The 13,175-nt window shown below is 35.5% G+C and overlaps 1 protein-coding gene across 2 annotated transcripts in view; it reads right to left on the bottom strand.

The window, feature by feature from the left end:
* Positions 1-13,175, bottom strand: part of SYPL1 (synaptophysin like 1) — a 40,519-nt gene that overhangs the window by 10,433 nt on the left and 16,911 nt on the right. For both annotated transcript variants that reach the window (XM_044679751.1, XM_044679752.1), the window contains 2 exons: positions 3,150-3,265; positions 1,595-1,799 (listed from right to left, as the gene is read on the bottom strand). In XM_044679751.1, coding sequence (XP_044535686.1) covers positions 1,595-1,799; positions 3,150-3,265 — 321 coding nt within the window. The remainder of the gene's footprint in view (positions 1-1,594; positions 1,800-3,149; positions 3,266-13,175) is intronic.

Below are 13,175 nucleotides of genomic sequence, written 5' to 3'. Positions count from 1 at the left end.
TTACTGCACTTGACCTCCTTTGCTTTTCAGGACATGCTATTCCATTTCTTAGTGAATTTTCATGAATGTGGTATAATCCCATGTAATTCACATTTCTACTCCTTGATATTTGAAGATCTTGATCCTGGGCCATTTGCAAAATTTGCTATCAATGAAGTGTTTGTTTTTTTTCTTGTGGCAATTTGCGGATTTTCTAAGTGTGTAATATGTTGTATATATTCATAAGGTCTGGCCAGTTTTCTTTCACTATTGCCTGCATTATGGTATTCGTTTAAAAAAAAAGGCATGGTGTTCTGGCAGACAACTGATCCTTAAGCTTTCTCTGAACATCCTATTTCCAAGGCCAGTAGCTTTAGCTTACATAAAATTCATGTGTTCTTTAAGCAGTTACCTAGCTCTAATATCTGACTTAAACCAAATCCTAATTTCTTTAGTAAATTTTGTTTGTTTTAGAATTTATTCAAGTTTTTTTCTCTTGCTATCTTTGGTGTTTTAGCTTCCTATTACTTGGTAAACATTTCCTAAGAACTAATATCCATGATAGTAATGGCTCTTACTGTCTTCCTCTATGAATCACGATAATCAGTAGTAGGGAAGGATACCATGCCAAGACCAATGGTCTTCTGTGCTAGATGCTATGGTCTTATGGATATATTAAAAAATCCTGATTATATGAAGGGCAAATTACAGATACTCTAAATATGGTAGTGATCTACCTAGTCTGCTGTTATGAAGAGCATCAATGATTTTACTGTTTTCAGTTCTGAGTGCATGATCTACTCCTGGGTTCAAAAGATTATTCTGGTCATGCTGTCAAGTTAAGTTACATCTAAATACTTATAGTATCCCAAGCTCAGAAATGTTAGTTCTTGGTTTTTCACAAATAAAAAAAATGTCTAATTAGATTATAAGTAGGAACGTTGAAGTTATTAGATCATCAACATTTCATGTGTAAATCTGAATTGTTATTAATATTTTTATTTAGAAGGGAGAGAAAGTAGAAGATAGAGGTAGTGAAAAGATAACTAATGAAAGTTACCTTAGTTTTAAGGTTCTTGGAATTGAAGTAATTCTTCAAAATGAAAGTATTAAATTCTACTTAATAATCTAATTTTATTTTCAGTCCAATAACTATTATATTTAATGATCTAAAACAATAAAAACAAAGGAACTAAAATCTCTTCTGTAATCAGAGGTGAATTTTATGTTTACCAAACAGAAAGCTGTTCAAAATATTAGGTAATCTCTAGATCTAGAAACCTGACCTATTTGGTCACATGAATTTTTATTTATATATAAATTTATATATATATATATAAAATATATTTATACACAATATATAATTATATAAAATTATTATTTATTAATAGTAAATGAAATGAAATTTAAAATATTCAATTAAATTATACTAAAAATTTCAAGCTAATCTATGTGTCAGTTTGATTTATACTCCATGATAAATCAAGAACCTTGAGCATTCCAATAAATACTAAAGAACCTATATTTCAATTCAGATAACCTCACTAAGTGGAATTTCTTTACTTTTCTCTAAAAAAAAAAAAAAAAAAACAACATGAACATGAACATAACTTACGATAAAGGGAATTTTTCGACTGTCCCGATACAGGTTCATGTAACCAATGTAAAGTAGAAGTGCAGCAATGCAGTACAGGAAGACGAAGACAGCAAATGTAACATAGAATTGGGCAGAGGAGGAGAAATCCCCTACAAGAAAATACTTCTTCCAAGTTACATTACACAAAGAATCCACTCCTGCATTAAATGGAACCTCATTCAACCTAAAAAAATTTATTTTAAGATAATTAGTTCTTCAAAGAATAAATAAAGAGCTTAAAACACATTTTAATAGAAAGTTGTAGGGCAAGAAAAATGCAGGCATACATTTATGTGTTAACAGCCCAAGTTCCTTGTCTGCATATATGCAACAATATGTTTAAACGAATTTGAATCACAGCTCATAGAATGCTAAAGCTAAAAGGGACCTTAGAAATCATTTAATCTAGCCCCATCAACTTTCAGACAAGAAATTGAGTTTAAGAAAGGGTGTTACTTTGCCCCAAACCAGCTGATGACAAGGCTAGGACTAAAATTCAGTTATTCTAGTTCCTAACTTGGTATTCTTTCTATACCAGACTGCCTCTCTCTTTGATAGAAATTTTAAATCTAATATTTTATATATATGACATACTGAAAATAATTTCATTGGTAGAAATTACCTATTAACTAGAATTGAATAATCTCAAACACATAAATATTACTTTGACATAAAGAAATAAGAGTCCAAAACTATATAGACAAAACACTGAGTCTCGTCTGGAGTCAAGAAGCCAAATGATAGCAATGATTCACTGTTTAGGGATGGTAGAGGGGGAAAGCACAACACTAACCATATTGCTGGAGCCATCTTCCCACAAGAAAGCTGATTGTTAAATTTTCACGTGAGCATTTGTTCCTTAAAAAACTGCACACACTAAAAACCAGAATTTGTTTTGTTGATTGTCTAGATGTAAAAGTGTTGTGGATCACCCAAGAGCCAACAGTTAAACACTTATCAGCATTCCTGACAAGAATCCATACATCAAGTTTAAATGAATCTAGCTGCCCTAACTCTGGATAAGTCAATTAACCCCAAATGCCTAGCCCTTACTGCTCTTCTGCCTTGGAACCAATACATAGTACAGATTATAAGACAAAGTCGGGGTTAAAAAATAAAAATTTAAATGAATCAAGTTTTGAGATATTAAGTTCTATTCCAACAAAAACAACTATATTTCATTTTATAGAAATAAATTTCTAACTTTGTGTGAACTGAATTTTTGTAGATCTTATTTTCTAAAGATACACTAAAGAAGGAAGTATAGTTTACTCCATACTAATAATAATCAATTCTCTAATTTATCCTTTTGGGAAAATTGCATTTTCATACATTGCTTAAAACGACACAAAATAAACAGTAAAAGCAATTAACAAGTATTTATTAAGCATCTACTATGTACCGTACATTAAACATATTAGCACAAAAATGAAGCAAATTAACAACTGGAAATCTTACTGTGGCCACATTAAAAAATGCAGGTAGCAAAATATTAAAAAAAAACTGAGAGGGAAGAGAGGATAAACACACTTACTTGAATGGATAGGCAAAGGCAGCTTCAATTGTGTGATTCTGATTAAGGCAGGAAACTATGAGCTCTGTTTTGCCCTTAAAACCTCCACAAGTGGCAAAAGAAAAAATGGAAGCTACCTACATAAAAATTGAGATAAGACAAAGATAAGAGTTTATTTTCTTAAACAGCCTTAAAATTTTAACCATCAAATGTTTTAAGTAATAGACTAGAATCAAACACAATTTAGAATAATGGATTAAAAAACTAGAGTTACAGATTTGATACAATTGATATATATATATCCTACATGGTTTACCATGGGAACTACCAGAGGGCCAATATGGTGGACTGGGCACTAGTCTTGAAGTCAGGAAAGACAAGTTGGGTATAATTAGGGTCTGGCATTTCTTAGCTGTGTGACTAAGTCATTTACCCTTTCTACACCTCAGTTTCCTCATATATAAAATAGACACAATACATTTTACCTACCTTGCTGGGTAATTAAGAAGAAAGTTTGTAAACTATTAAATGTCACAGAAACCCTAAGAAATTATTACTATTAAAATATTGTAATGGAATTCAGTAAACAGCAATAGCATTTTAAAAGTTAGACATGTTGCTTCTGTTACTCTTTTGAAAGGGTCCTTTTTCAAGCTAGGCACAGAAAGATGAGGCAAATACTGGGGTGGGGGAGGGAAGGCTAAGAAGCATGGAATACTTTTTAAGTTTTAGAAATCTAAGCATATATGAATTCCCAAATATGAAAAATATTATAGAGAAATACTTTAACCATGGCATGTATATTAATTTCAACTAATTACTAATAGTTATATTTTATAATATTTTCATTGGATTCTATGTGTGAAGAAGAGGAGGCTCATCTAAACACTTTGTGAAGTCATAACACAACAAAATAACATGAAAAGTTACATCATAGGATCGTAGAAATAGAGCTGGAAGAAGAAATCGAGGGTCAGAGATTCAATGATTTTTCTAAGGCCACTTAGTATATAGCACAACCAGGATGTAAATCCAGCACTTTTTCAACTGTACCATATTGATTCAAAACTGCAATAATACTCTCCCTCAAAAATCTTCCTTTGATGCCTCATTCTGGTGTGGAAGTGACCTTGAACATGCCAATGAAGCACAAACTCTGGGCAGGTCCTACTTAGCTGGAAGGACATCAAGCCCTTTGTAACCTAGGCCCCCCTACACCTTTCCAGTCTTCTGTTCCATGAACAAGGCTCTTCATTTCTGGGAAATTGGTTGCTCTCCTTCCCTCCCCTAATGCCTCTCCCTCTTCATTTCTGTTTACTAGTTCCCTGGCTTTCTTTTAGACCCAACCATGATTTCACCCACAGGAGGTCTTTCCTAAATCCTATCAATTCTAGTGCCTTTCCTCTCATTTTCTATTTATTCTGTGGATAGTTTGTGCATATTTGTTTTCTTATTATTTCCCCCACTAGACTGTCAGTTCCTTGAGGGCAGGGGATATATCTTTTGCTTGTTTTTGTATCTTCAATGCTTTGTACAATGCCTGGTGCATACCAGGAACTTAATAAATGTTTACTAACCAACATATAAGGGCAGCTAGGTGGCACAGTGGGCAGAGTGCCATTTCTAGAGCCAGAAGACCTGAACCCAAATTCAAAGCCAACCTCAGACACATACTAGCTCTGTGACCCTCAGCAAGTAAGTCACTTAACCCTGTTTGCCTTGGTTTTCTCATCTGTAAAATGAGCTGGAGAAGGAAAATGGCAAAATACTTTAATACAGTGATGGTGAGCCTTCCAGAGATAGAGTGCCCTGCCTTGCCCTTTACCCAACACAAGGGAGAAAAGCTGGGTGGAGGAGTGGGTGAAGTGAGGAATGCCTTCATCAAGTATAGAGAGGGGGAAGGTAGTGGCCCAAGGGTTCCACTCACCTTACCCCATGGGCTGCTGGGGCAGAAGGGTGGGTGATGTGAAAAAATGTCATCAGGCTTGGTGAAGAGGTGGGAAAGGAGCAGCTCCACTCAAGTCCCTCTTTCTAATAACCAGCTTGGGGGTGAAGGGGAGGAGGGAGAGCAGCTATATGCCCATGGAGAATGCTTTGCGTGCCAAAGGTCTGCTCTACGTTTATTTGCCAAGAAAACTCCAAATGTGATCACAAAGAATCATACGTGACTGAAAAGCCTGAACAAAAATGAGTATAGTGAATCTACTATACATAAAGTCACAGGCTTATTTATAAATCATGTCATATATAATTTGATAATATATGTATAAAACTTAAAAAAGAAACTAAAATAGAATAAAATAATGCCAAGTATTTGATCCTAGGGTGAAGAAGGAAGCTCTAAAGCTTAGTGAGTACAGAAAAGTATGACAGACCTACAGTGATGCAAAGTTACCTACCAGCTATGTAGAGGATGGACTAGAAAGAGAAGAGCATTGAGAAAGGGAGACTACTGAAAGAGGTGAGAGATGATCTAGTCTTAAACTAGGATGTGGGTGGGCTATGTGAGGCAAGAGAAGGGGACAGCTCTGAGAGATGCTGCGAAACAGATTTGGCACCTGATTATGTGGGAGAAAGAAGTGATGAGTCAAGGAGGATAGTGTGCTTGACAATAAGAAAGGGTTCTGGAGGAAAAGGTAGTGAGTTCTATTTTGGAAATGTTGAACTAATAATTTGTAATTAGAATTTTCTCTCAGAACTCTCTTTCCCAGCTTCCCATTTTCCATCTCATGGTATGTGCTGAAGTAGGGAGTATATATTTGGGTGTAGTTCCTCCCTCACTCTCTGCTCCTGAGTGGGTGATGGTAGAGGATGGGTGAGAGCCAGGCAGGAGAATTTTACTCATGTGGTTTTCTTAGGTTGTATACTTTTGTTCTTTTATTTCTTCTGCCTTAAAGTGATTACTAATAAATCTTATAAAATATAATACTTGGAGTTATTGATATTAATTTAAATCTTTTAAGATGCTTACAAGGGTAACCAGTCTGAAATGTTCAATATGCAGTTTTTATGTGAAAAAAAGTGGATGCAGGATGAACTACAGATTTGAGAGGAAAAAAATCTATAACACTCATTCAAGGGAGAATAAAATCACCATGCAGTTGTGATAGCCCAGTTGAGATCAGATTAATAAGAATCTGTGGTGGACTCACCAGCATAACTGCACAACTTCCTCCAGTAACAGATAAGTTTATAGTTGGACTGGCTAACTATAGAGTTAAGTCTAAAGAAAGAGTCAAGTTATAATCACAGTGCGGATCAAAAATAAATTTAAGAAGATACATGTATAACCCAGTGGAATTGCTTGTCAGCTCTGGAATAGGGGAGAGAATAGAACATGAATTATGGAACCATGGGGAAATGTCCTCAATTAATTAACTGATTGATTAAAAAAGAAGGAAAAACTTTATGATTAGAAGGCTCATCAAGAGACATGGAAGGAAATGAGATCAAAAAAGGAAAATTCCATAGGTTAAATTCATGGGAGTGTTATAAGTCTGACTGGATCCATATTAGCAAGGTAGAATTGGTTCAATAACAGGAAAATTATGCATATAATTGACTATTAATAATGAAAATTTAAATCATGTGGTTATATCAACAGAAGCAGGAGAAGCAGCTTCCTGGCATAAACTCAAGCTAATGCCCAATTTTGGGAAATTGGAAAGTAGTCTGGTAGAAATTAGGCTTAGATCAACTTCTCATAACTGGATACATGACCTATATATAAAAGCTCTTACCATAAATAAGAAAACATAAGGGACACCTTTCATAGCTATGAATAGGGGGAAGAGTTCTTGACCAAAGGATAGAAAGGATCATAGCTAACAATACAATTCAGCTTATATAAAATTACTAAGTTTTTACACAAACAAAAGCATATTAGAGTTAGAAGAGAAACAGTTAGTTGGGGGGGGGGCTCTGAAGATGTTACAAATTTCTCTTATAAAAGTATCATTCTGGAGATATATGGGAATTGATCAAAATATACAAGATCAAGTTATTCCCCAATAGATCAAAATGGTCAAAGGATATGCACAGAAGTTCAGTTCTCAAAGCAGAAATCCAAAGTATCCATGCAGATTAAGTTTGTGGAGGAATGAAAAAATGATCAAAACCACTAAAAAAGTTGTAAACTAAACTCTATGGACTTAAGTCCTACTCATCAGGTTGGCAAAGATGATGAAAAAGGAAAATGGCAATCATAGGAGGGGTTCTGGATGGGTCAGCTATACTAAAATGCACTTTTGGTGGAACTGTTAAGTGATCCAACTATTCCTGAAAATAATCTGGAACTATACACCAAAAGTAACTAAAATATTCATATCTTTTGACCCAATAATATTACTATTAAGTATTCATCTCTAAAGAGATGAACTTTCATTGTAGCACTTGTAAATTAAGTCAATGTCCACATTAATGCACAATTAGTAGACCTGTGTGAGCTAGTCCAAGCATTCTGGAAAGCAACTTGGAACTATGCCCAAAGTTACTAAATTGTACATAACCTCTGGCCCATCACTAACAGACATGTACCTCAAAGAGACAAAAAGAGGAAAAGGATCTATATGTGAACTAAAAAAAAATTGTTATTTTTGTAGTACCAAAACCCTGGAAATTAAAGAGATACCCATCAATTAGAAGAATGGCTAAACAAGTTATGGTATATGAATTCGAAAGAAGACTACTTATCTACTTATGTTAAAAAATGGTTTGGGAAATAAGTTTTTTGAGAAACCTGGCAAGACTTGAATGAACTGATGCAGAGTAAAGTGAGCAGAACCTTTCCCCACTCAATTATAAAACTTTAATATTATAAAGGCAAGCATAAATCTTAAAGACTTAAGAACTCTTATCAATGCAATGAGCAACTATGATTTCAGAGGACTAATGATAAAAGAATACTACTCAACCTCTAATCAGAAGTTATGGAATCAAGAGGGCGACCTAATATGTACTTTTTTGGACATGACTAATGTGGAAATTGGTTCTGCTGGATTGGGTATTGGTTATAATTTTACTGTTTTTCTTTTTTTCTCAGTAGGAGAGGTGAGGAAGAAAAATGCCATTTGAAAAAAATATAATTTTTTTAAAGTACATGTTTAACAATTCTGGAGTGGGAGAACAAATTGTAGTATACAGGTGTAATATATTATTGTGTTATCAAAATGGCAAAAGCAGAGGATTTCAAGAATTTGGGAGAAGACTTGTATGACCTCATGCAGTTAGTAAAAAAATATTTGTTTTGTGTTTTTATTAAGGTGCTATGCTAAATGTTAAGAGAGAAAAAGAAAAGCAAAAACACAGTTATAACTCCTTCAAGGAACTCAAAGCACGGTTGAAATAACATGTAAACAACTAAGTACAAGGAAGATAATCTCAAAGGAAAGGCATTTCGGGGAAGGGTGAGAGGAGGTGCATGTAGCACACCAGGAAATGCCTCTAGCAGAGAGTGGGATCTGAGCCCAGTCTTGAAGAAAAGGGTGGTGGGAAAAGCATTCCATGGATGGAAAACAGCCAGTAATCAGGCATTGCTTATTTATAAGGTCCATAGAAAGGAAAGAAGGGTAAGAATATATTTGATCCTAGAGGTAAAAGAGAATATAGAATTTACTGAATTAGGAAGACATGGTCAGATCTACCCTTCAGAAAATTTACTGGTGGGTACATAGAGGATGGATTAAATGGGGAAGAGATGTGAGGCAGCTGGGTAGCTCAGTAGATTGAGAGTCAGGCCTAGAGGCGGGAGATCCTAGGTTCAAATCTGGCCTCAGACACTTCCCAACCGTGTGATCCTGGACAAGTCGCTTGACCTCCATTGCCCACCCTTACCACTCTTCTGCCTTGGAGCCAATACACAGTTTTGACTCCAAGACGGAAGGTAAGGGTTTAAAAACAAAACAAAACAGAACTACTGTAACTGACAGGGGTGATGAAAATGTGACTTTTCAGTCACAACCAATATGAAGTTGTTATACTTTTTGTGGGTGTTGTTCAGTTGTGTCCAGCTCTTTATGACCCCATTTAGAGTTTTCTTGGCAAAGATAAATATTGGAGTGGTTTGCCATTTCCTTCTCCAATTTATTTTCCAGATAGGAAACTGAGGCAAACAGTATTAAAGTGAATTAACAGGGTTCACACAGCTAGTAAGCGAGATCAGATCTTAACTCAGGAAGATGAGTCTTCCTGACTATAGACCTTAGCACCTTTTATCTACTTCATCACCTAGTTGTCCTTGTTGTACTTACTAGTATTTGTTAAAAAAGAAGGTTTTTGTTTGGAGGAGGGAGGAACTATCAGTGATACTTTTTTAAAAAGCAAGACTTGCCAACAAAACACTTAAAAAACACACAGAAGGGAACAGAAGTTCCAAAAGATATAATCCAACAGGCAGGACAAATATTGGTACTAAATGTGTTAAGCTGGAGATGATCAAAGAAACAAACTTCCAAGGAGATAGATGGAAGGGATAAAATGGACAAATACAAGTGCTGGCACTGGTAAGAAGACACACCAGTGTTCCTCTGAGAGTAAGGTAAAAGAGGAAAGAATGGGAGATGAGTTATAGAACTGGAGATAAGGAATTTGTCACAGATAGTGTATGAACTTCAATTCACGAACATTTATTAAACACTTAAATGCCAGGCAGTATGCTGAGTTGAGGATACAAATAAAAGTAAGAAACTCTATCCCTACCCTCAAGGTGCTTACACTATAACGGGATACTCCAGTTAAATGATATTACTGCATCATAAAGAATAATGAATATAAAGAATTTAAAATTATGGGAAGACTTTTATGAAGTGATATAGAGTGAAAAAAATAATATCAATATTGCCAACTGAAGACAAAATTAAATAGTAACAAAAATTTAAACACAATAGACAACAGAATGGTATCTTGTTATGGTCAAAGCATATTATTCCTTTCTTTTAGTGAATGGTTTCACATACCATCAAGTCGTGGTTCCCATTTTCTACCAGCTACATTGCTTTTGGACTACTCCATCAGAACTCTTTCTTGCTGACCCCCCTCCCCTGACCATTTTAGTTTCTTTGTGTGTGAGATATTCCCCCATTTTATTTTAAGCTCTTTGAGGGCATGGATTATCTTTATTTGTATTTTTATCCCCAGGGCTTAGTACAGTGCCTAGCACACAGTAGGCTGTATTTTTTTAGAGTTATTTTGCTTGCTTTTAGGTAATATATGTAAAATTATATTTATCAGTGTGTTAAATAAAAATTTATCAATCAAAAGATAAACTTTAAAATGGATGTGATGGTAGAGTGCTAAAAATGAATATCTTTATGAGTAGCAGAGGCAGTTGATAAACTGAGGGCAGAGTCCTTTGACTAGACAGCAACATGTATGTAAAAAAGCAAAATTAGAAGGGAAACTGTGAGTCAGATACTAAACCTGAGAAAGAGAGACAAGTAAGTGTGTAAATGGTTTATTATAATCTGGGATGCCTAGAGTAGGGGTAGACAGGATAGCTTGTTTTAAATTCGATAGAGCTAACTTGTGTTCTGGCTCTAATTTAAGTGGTTCAGGGACTGAATCTTTTGTTAGTGCTATAAGAGGCTTAGTAATTTCCCCATAGCAAGGGATCCACTGTCTGCAAAAACCTGTTGCTCCTAAGATTGCTCTTAAGTGTTTTTTAGTGGTAGGATCGCTCAATTTTTGTATATTTTCAATGCACTTAGGAGAAATATAGCAGGTACCAGCTGTCAGGATGAACCCCAAATATTCCACTCTGGGAGACACCACTGAACTTTTCCTTTTGATATCTTATGGCCTCTTTTGTGTAATTCTAAAAGAAGATGTTTACTATCTTCTTGGCATGTTTTAACATCTGGTGAAGCCAGGAGCAGGTCATCCACATATTTAATTAACTTACTATTTTTAAATGTTACATTATCTGTATCTTGGCTCAAAATCTGTGCAAAAATGGCTGAACTTTCGCAGTACCCCTGTGGGAGGCACCCCCAGGTCCACACTGATAATTATTCCAGGTAAAGGCTTGTCTGGAATTCTCATGAATAGGAATTGAGAAAAAGGCTGAGCACAGGTCCATGACTGTAAAGTAAGTGGCCGTACTGGGAATAGAGGAAATAATTGTGTTTGGGTTTGAAACCACAGGGTGTCTCTTTATAACATGATTGTTTATAGCCCTTAAATCTTGAATAAATCGATATTGGGGTTTTCCATCTGGGCCTAATTTTGGCTTCTTAACAGGTAGAAATAGGTGTATTATATTCTGATTTGCATGGGATTATTATTCCTTGCTCAATTAATGAATTTATTACTGGGGTGATTCCCTCAATGGCTTCTTTTGATAAGGGGTACTGAGGAATGGAGGGAGCTGGCTCTCCTCTTGTTCTAATAAGATGATTATGTAAAATGATCACTTGGGGTGACTAGGCACCCAATATGATCATCAGGGGGGATTGTGTAAATGGAATTAGCTCTGGCCCATTCAAAACTCTACTTACCCGAGATGATGTCATCCCTACCTCCCTTAGTGGGGAGGGGAGATGAGTTACCCACACGTGACAATAGGTAACAAATGAAGAACAAGGGACTGCCCAAAGGGCAGTCCAAATCAGTGTAGAGGCTGCCATTTGTCCACTTGAATTAGAGGTGGACCCACAGGAAGTGACAAGAGACACTATCTCTTCAAGTATGATGGTTACTTCCTGTTGGTTCAGTTCCTGCTCTGAACTTGGTGCTGAAGGATCTCAGCCTGAGTCCTCAGGCTGCTTCCACTCTGAATGGTCACGTGGGTAAGTTAGGCTGACTTCCTTGGCCTACCTTGGCGTTTTCCAGACTCTACCTTAAGTAGGCTCTTGTCTCTCTGATTGCTAAGGCCTAGTGGCGTGTAATTTAGTTTAATCAGCCTAATTAACCTTCTCTCTCCATCCAGGTCTCTGCAGGCCTGGACTAGCCTCTCCCTCTCTTTATTTCCCTACCTTTTACCTTCTTAATTGTAAATAAACTACCTTAAACCCGATTCTGACTTGGGTCTATTTTAATTATGGAATCAATCTGAATTATTGATTCCTGGCAGCCACACCTTAAATATATATCTATATAATACCTAAAATCTCCCTCTTACATAAGCCAATAGTGAGTGATAAGGACCTCTCCTCTTTAAAGGAGACATTTATAGAGGATAGTGTCAAAGGAAGGGTCAGGAAGGAGCAGTTAAGGCATAAAAGAAAAGAAGCATCTTGGATTTCCATTAGCTTACAACAGGTAATATGTTAATTAGACACATAGGATATAAAAAGGATTTTGTTAACAATTAGGGAGTGGCTGTCAAAAGGACACCGAGGAAGGAGAGGGCAAAGGAGAAAGACACTTAAGAATATTGGATTGAATTTGGATTGGAATGAAAATGCCAGGCTACAAGAAGAGGAAGAGTTTTTTACAATAGACTGATAGCCAAAATAAAGGTCTTTGTTTTCTTAGAATGAAACAACAACTGCGTATAATTTTGTGTTTCTATCATGCTTTTAAATTTTTCTAGTATTTATAAAGAAATTTCTTTGGAAATAACTTTTTTTTTAGGCAAAAATTATTTCAAATAAACTTTGTACCTAAGTTAAGCAGTAACCATAGAAATGAAATGATTTAACATGGTTAAACGTTTATTATGGGGGTGAGGGGAAGACCATGGATGTGGATACTGTATAATCTGTCAAACAATGCTGTGTTGGTTAGTTCTGAATTGTTTCCGCTGACTTCATTTTTATTAGAAGTGGCACTATTGGGGGAGAAAATTTAAGAACATAAGGTAATGTTGGGAGGGATTGAAAATTTGTTTTTAAAAAGATTTTCTTCTCTAGATTTTTTTCTTGAAAAAAATCAACACAAGACTTTAAATCCAATTACATACGCTTTTCCTTTATTCAATCAGAAATTATTTAAGGCTCATTATGTGTTAGGCACTATGAAAAGATTTAAAAAAAAAAAAGCTAAATAGCTGTAATTTGGTTGGACAGAAGGGTAACAATAAGTACACATAAAAAAGTACAATACTCCAAA

Source organism: Gracilinanus agilis, chromosome 5 (genome assembly GCF_016433145.1).
Source record: "Gracilinanus agilis isolate LMUSP501 chromosome 5, AgileGrace, whole genome shotgun sequence".
Lineage (NCBI taxonomy): Eukaryota > Metazoa > Chordata > Mammalia > Didelphimorphia > Didelphidae > Gracilinanus > Gracilinanus agilis.
The sequence above is the reverse complement of the archived record's forward strand: the minus strand, read 5'-3'. Positions and strand labels throughout refer to the sequence as shown.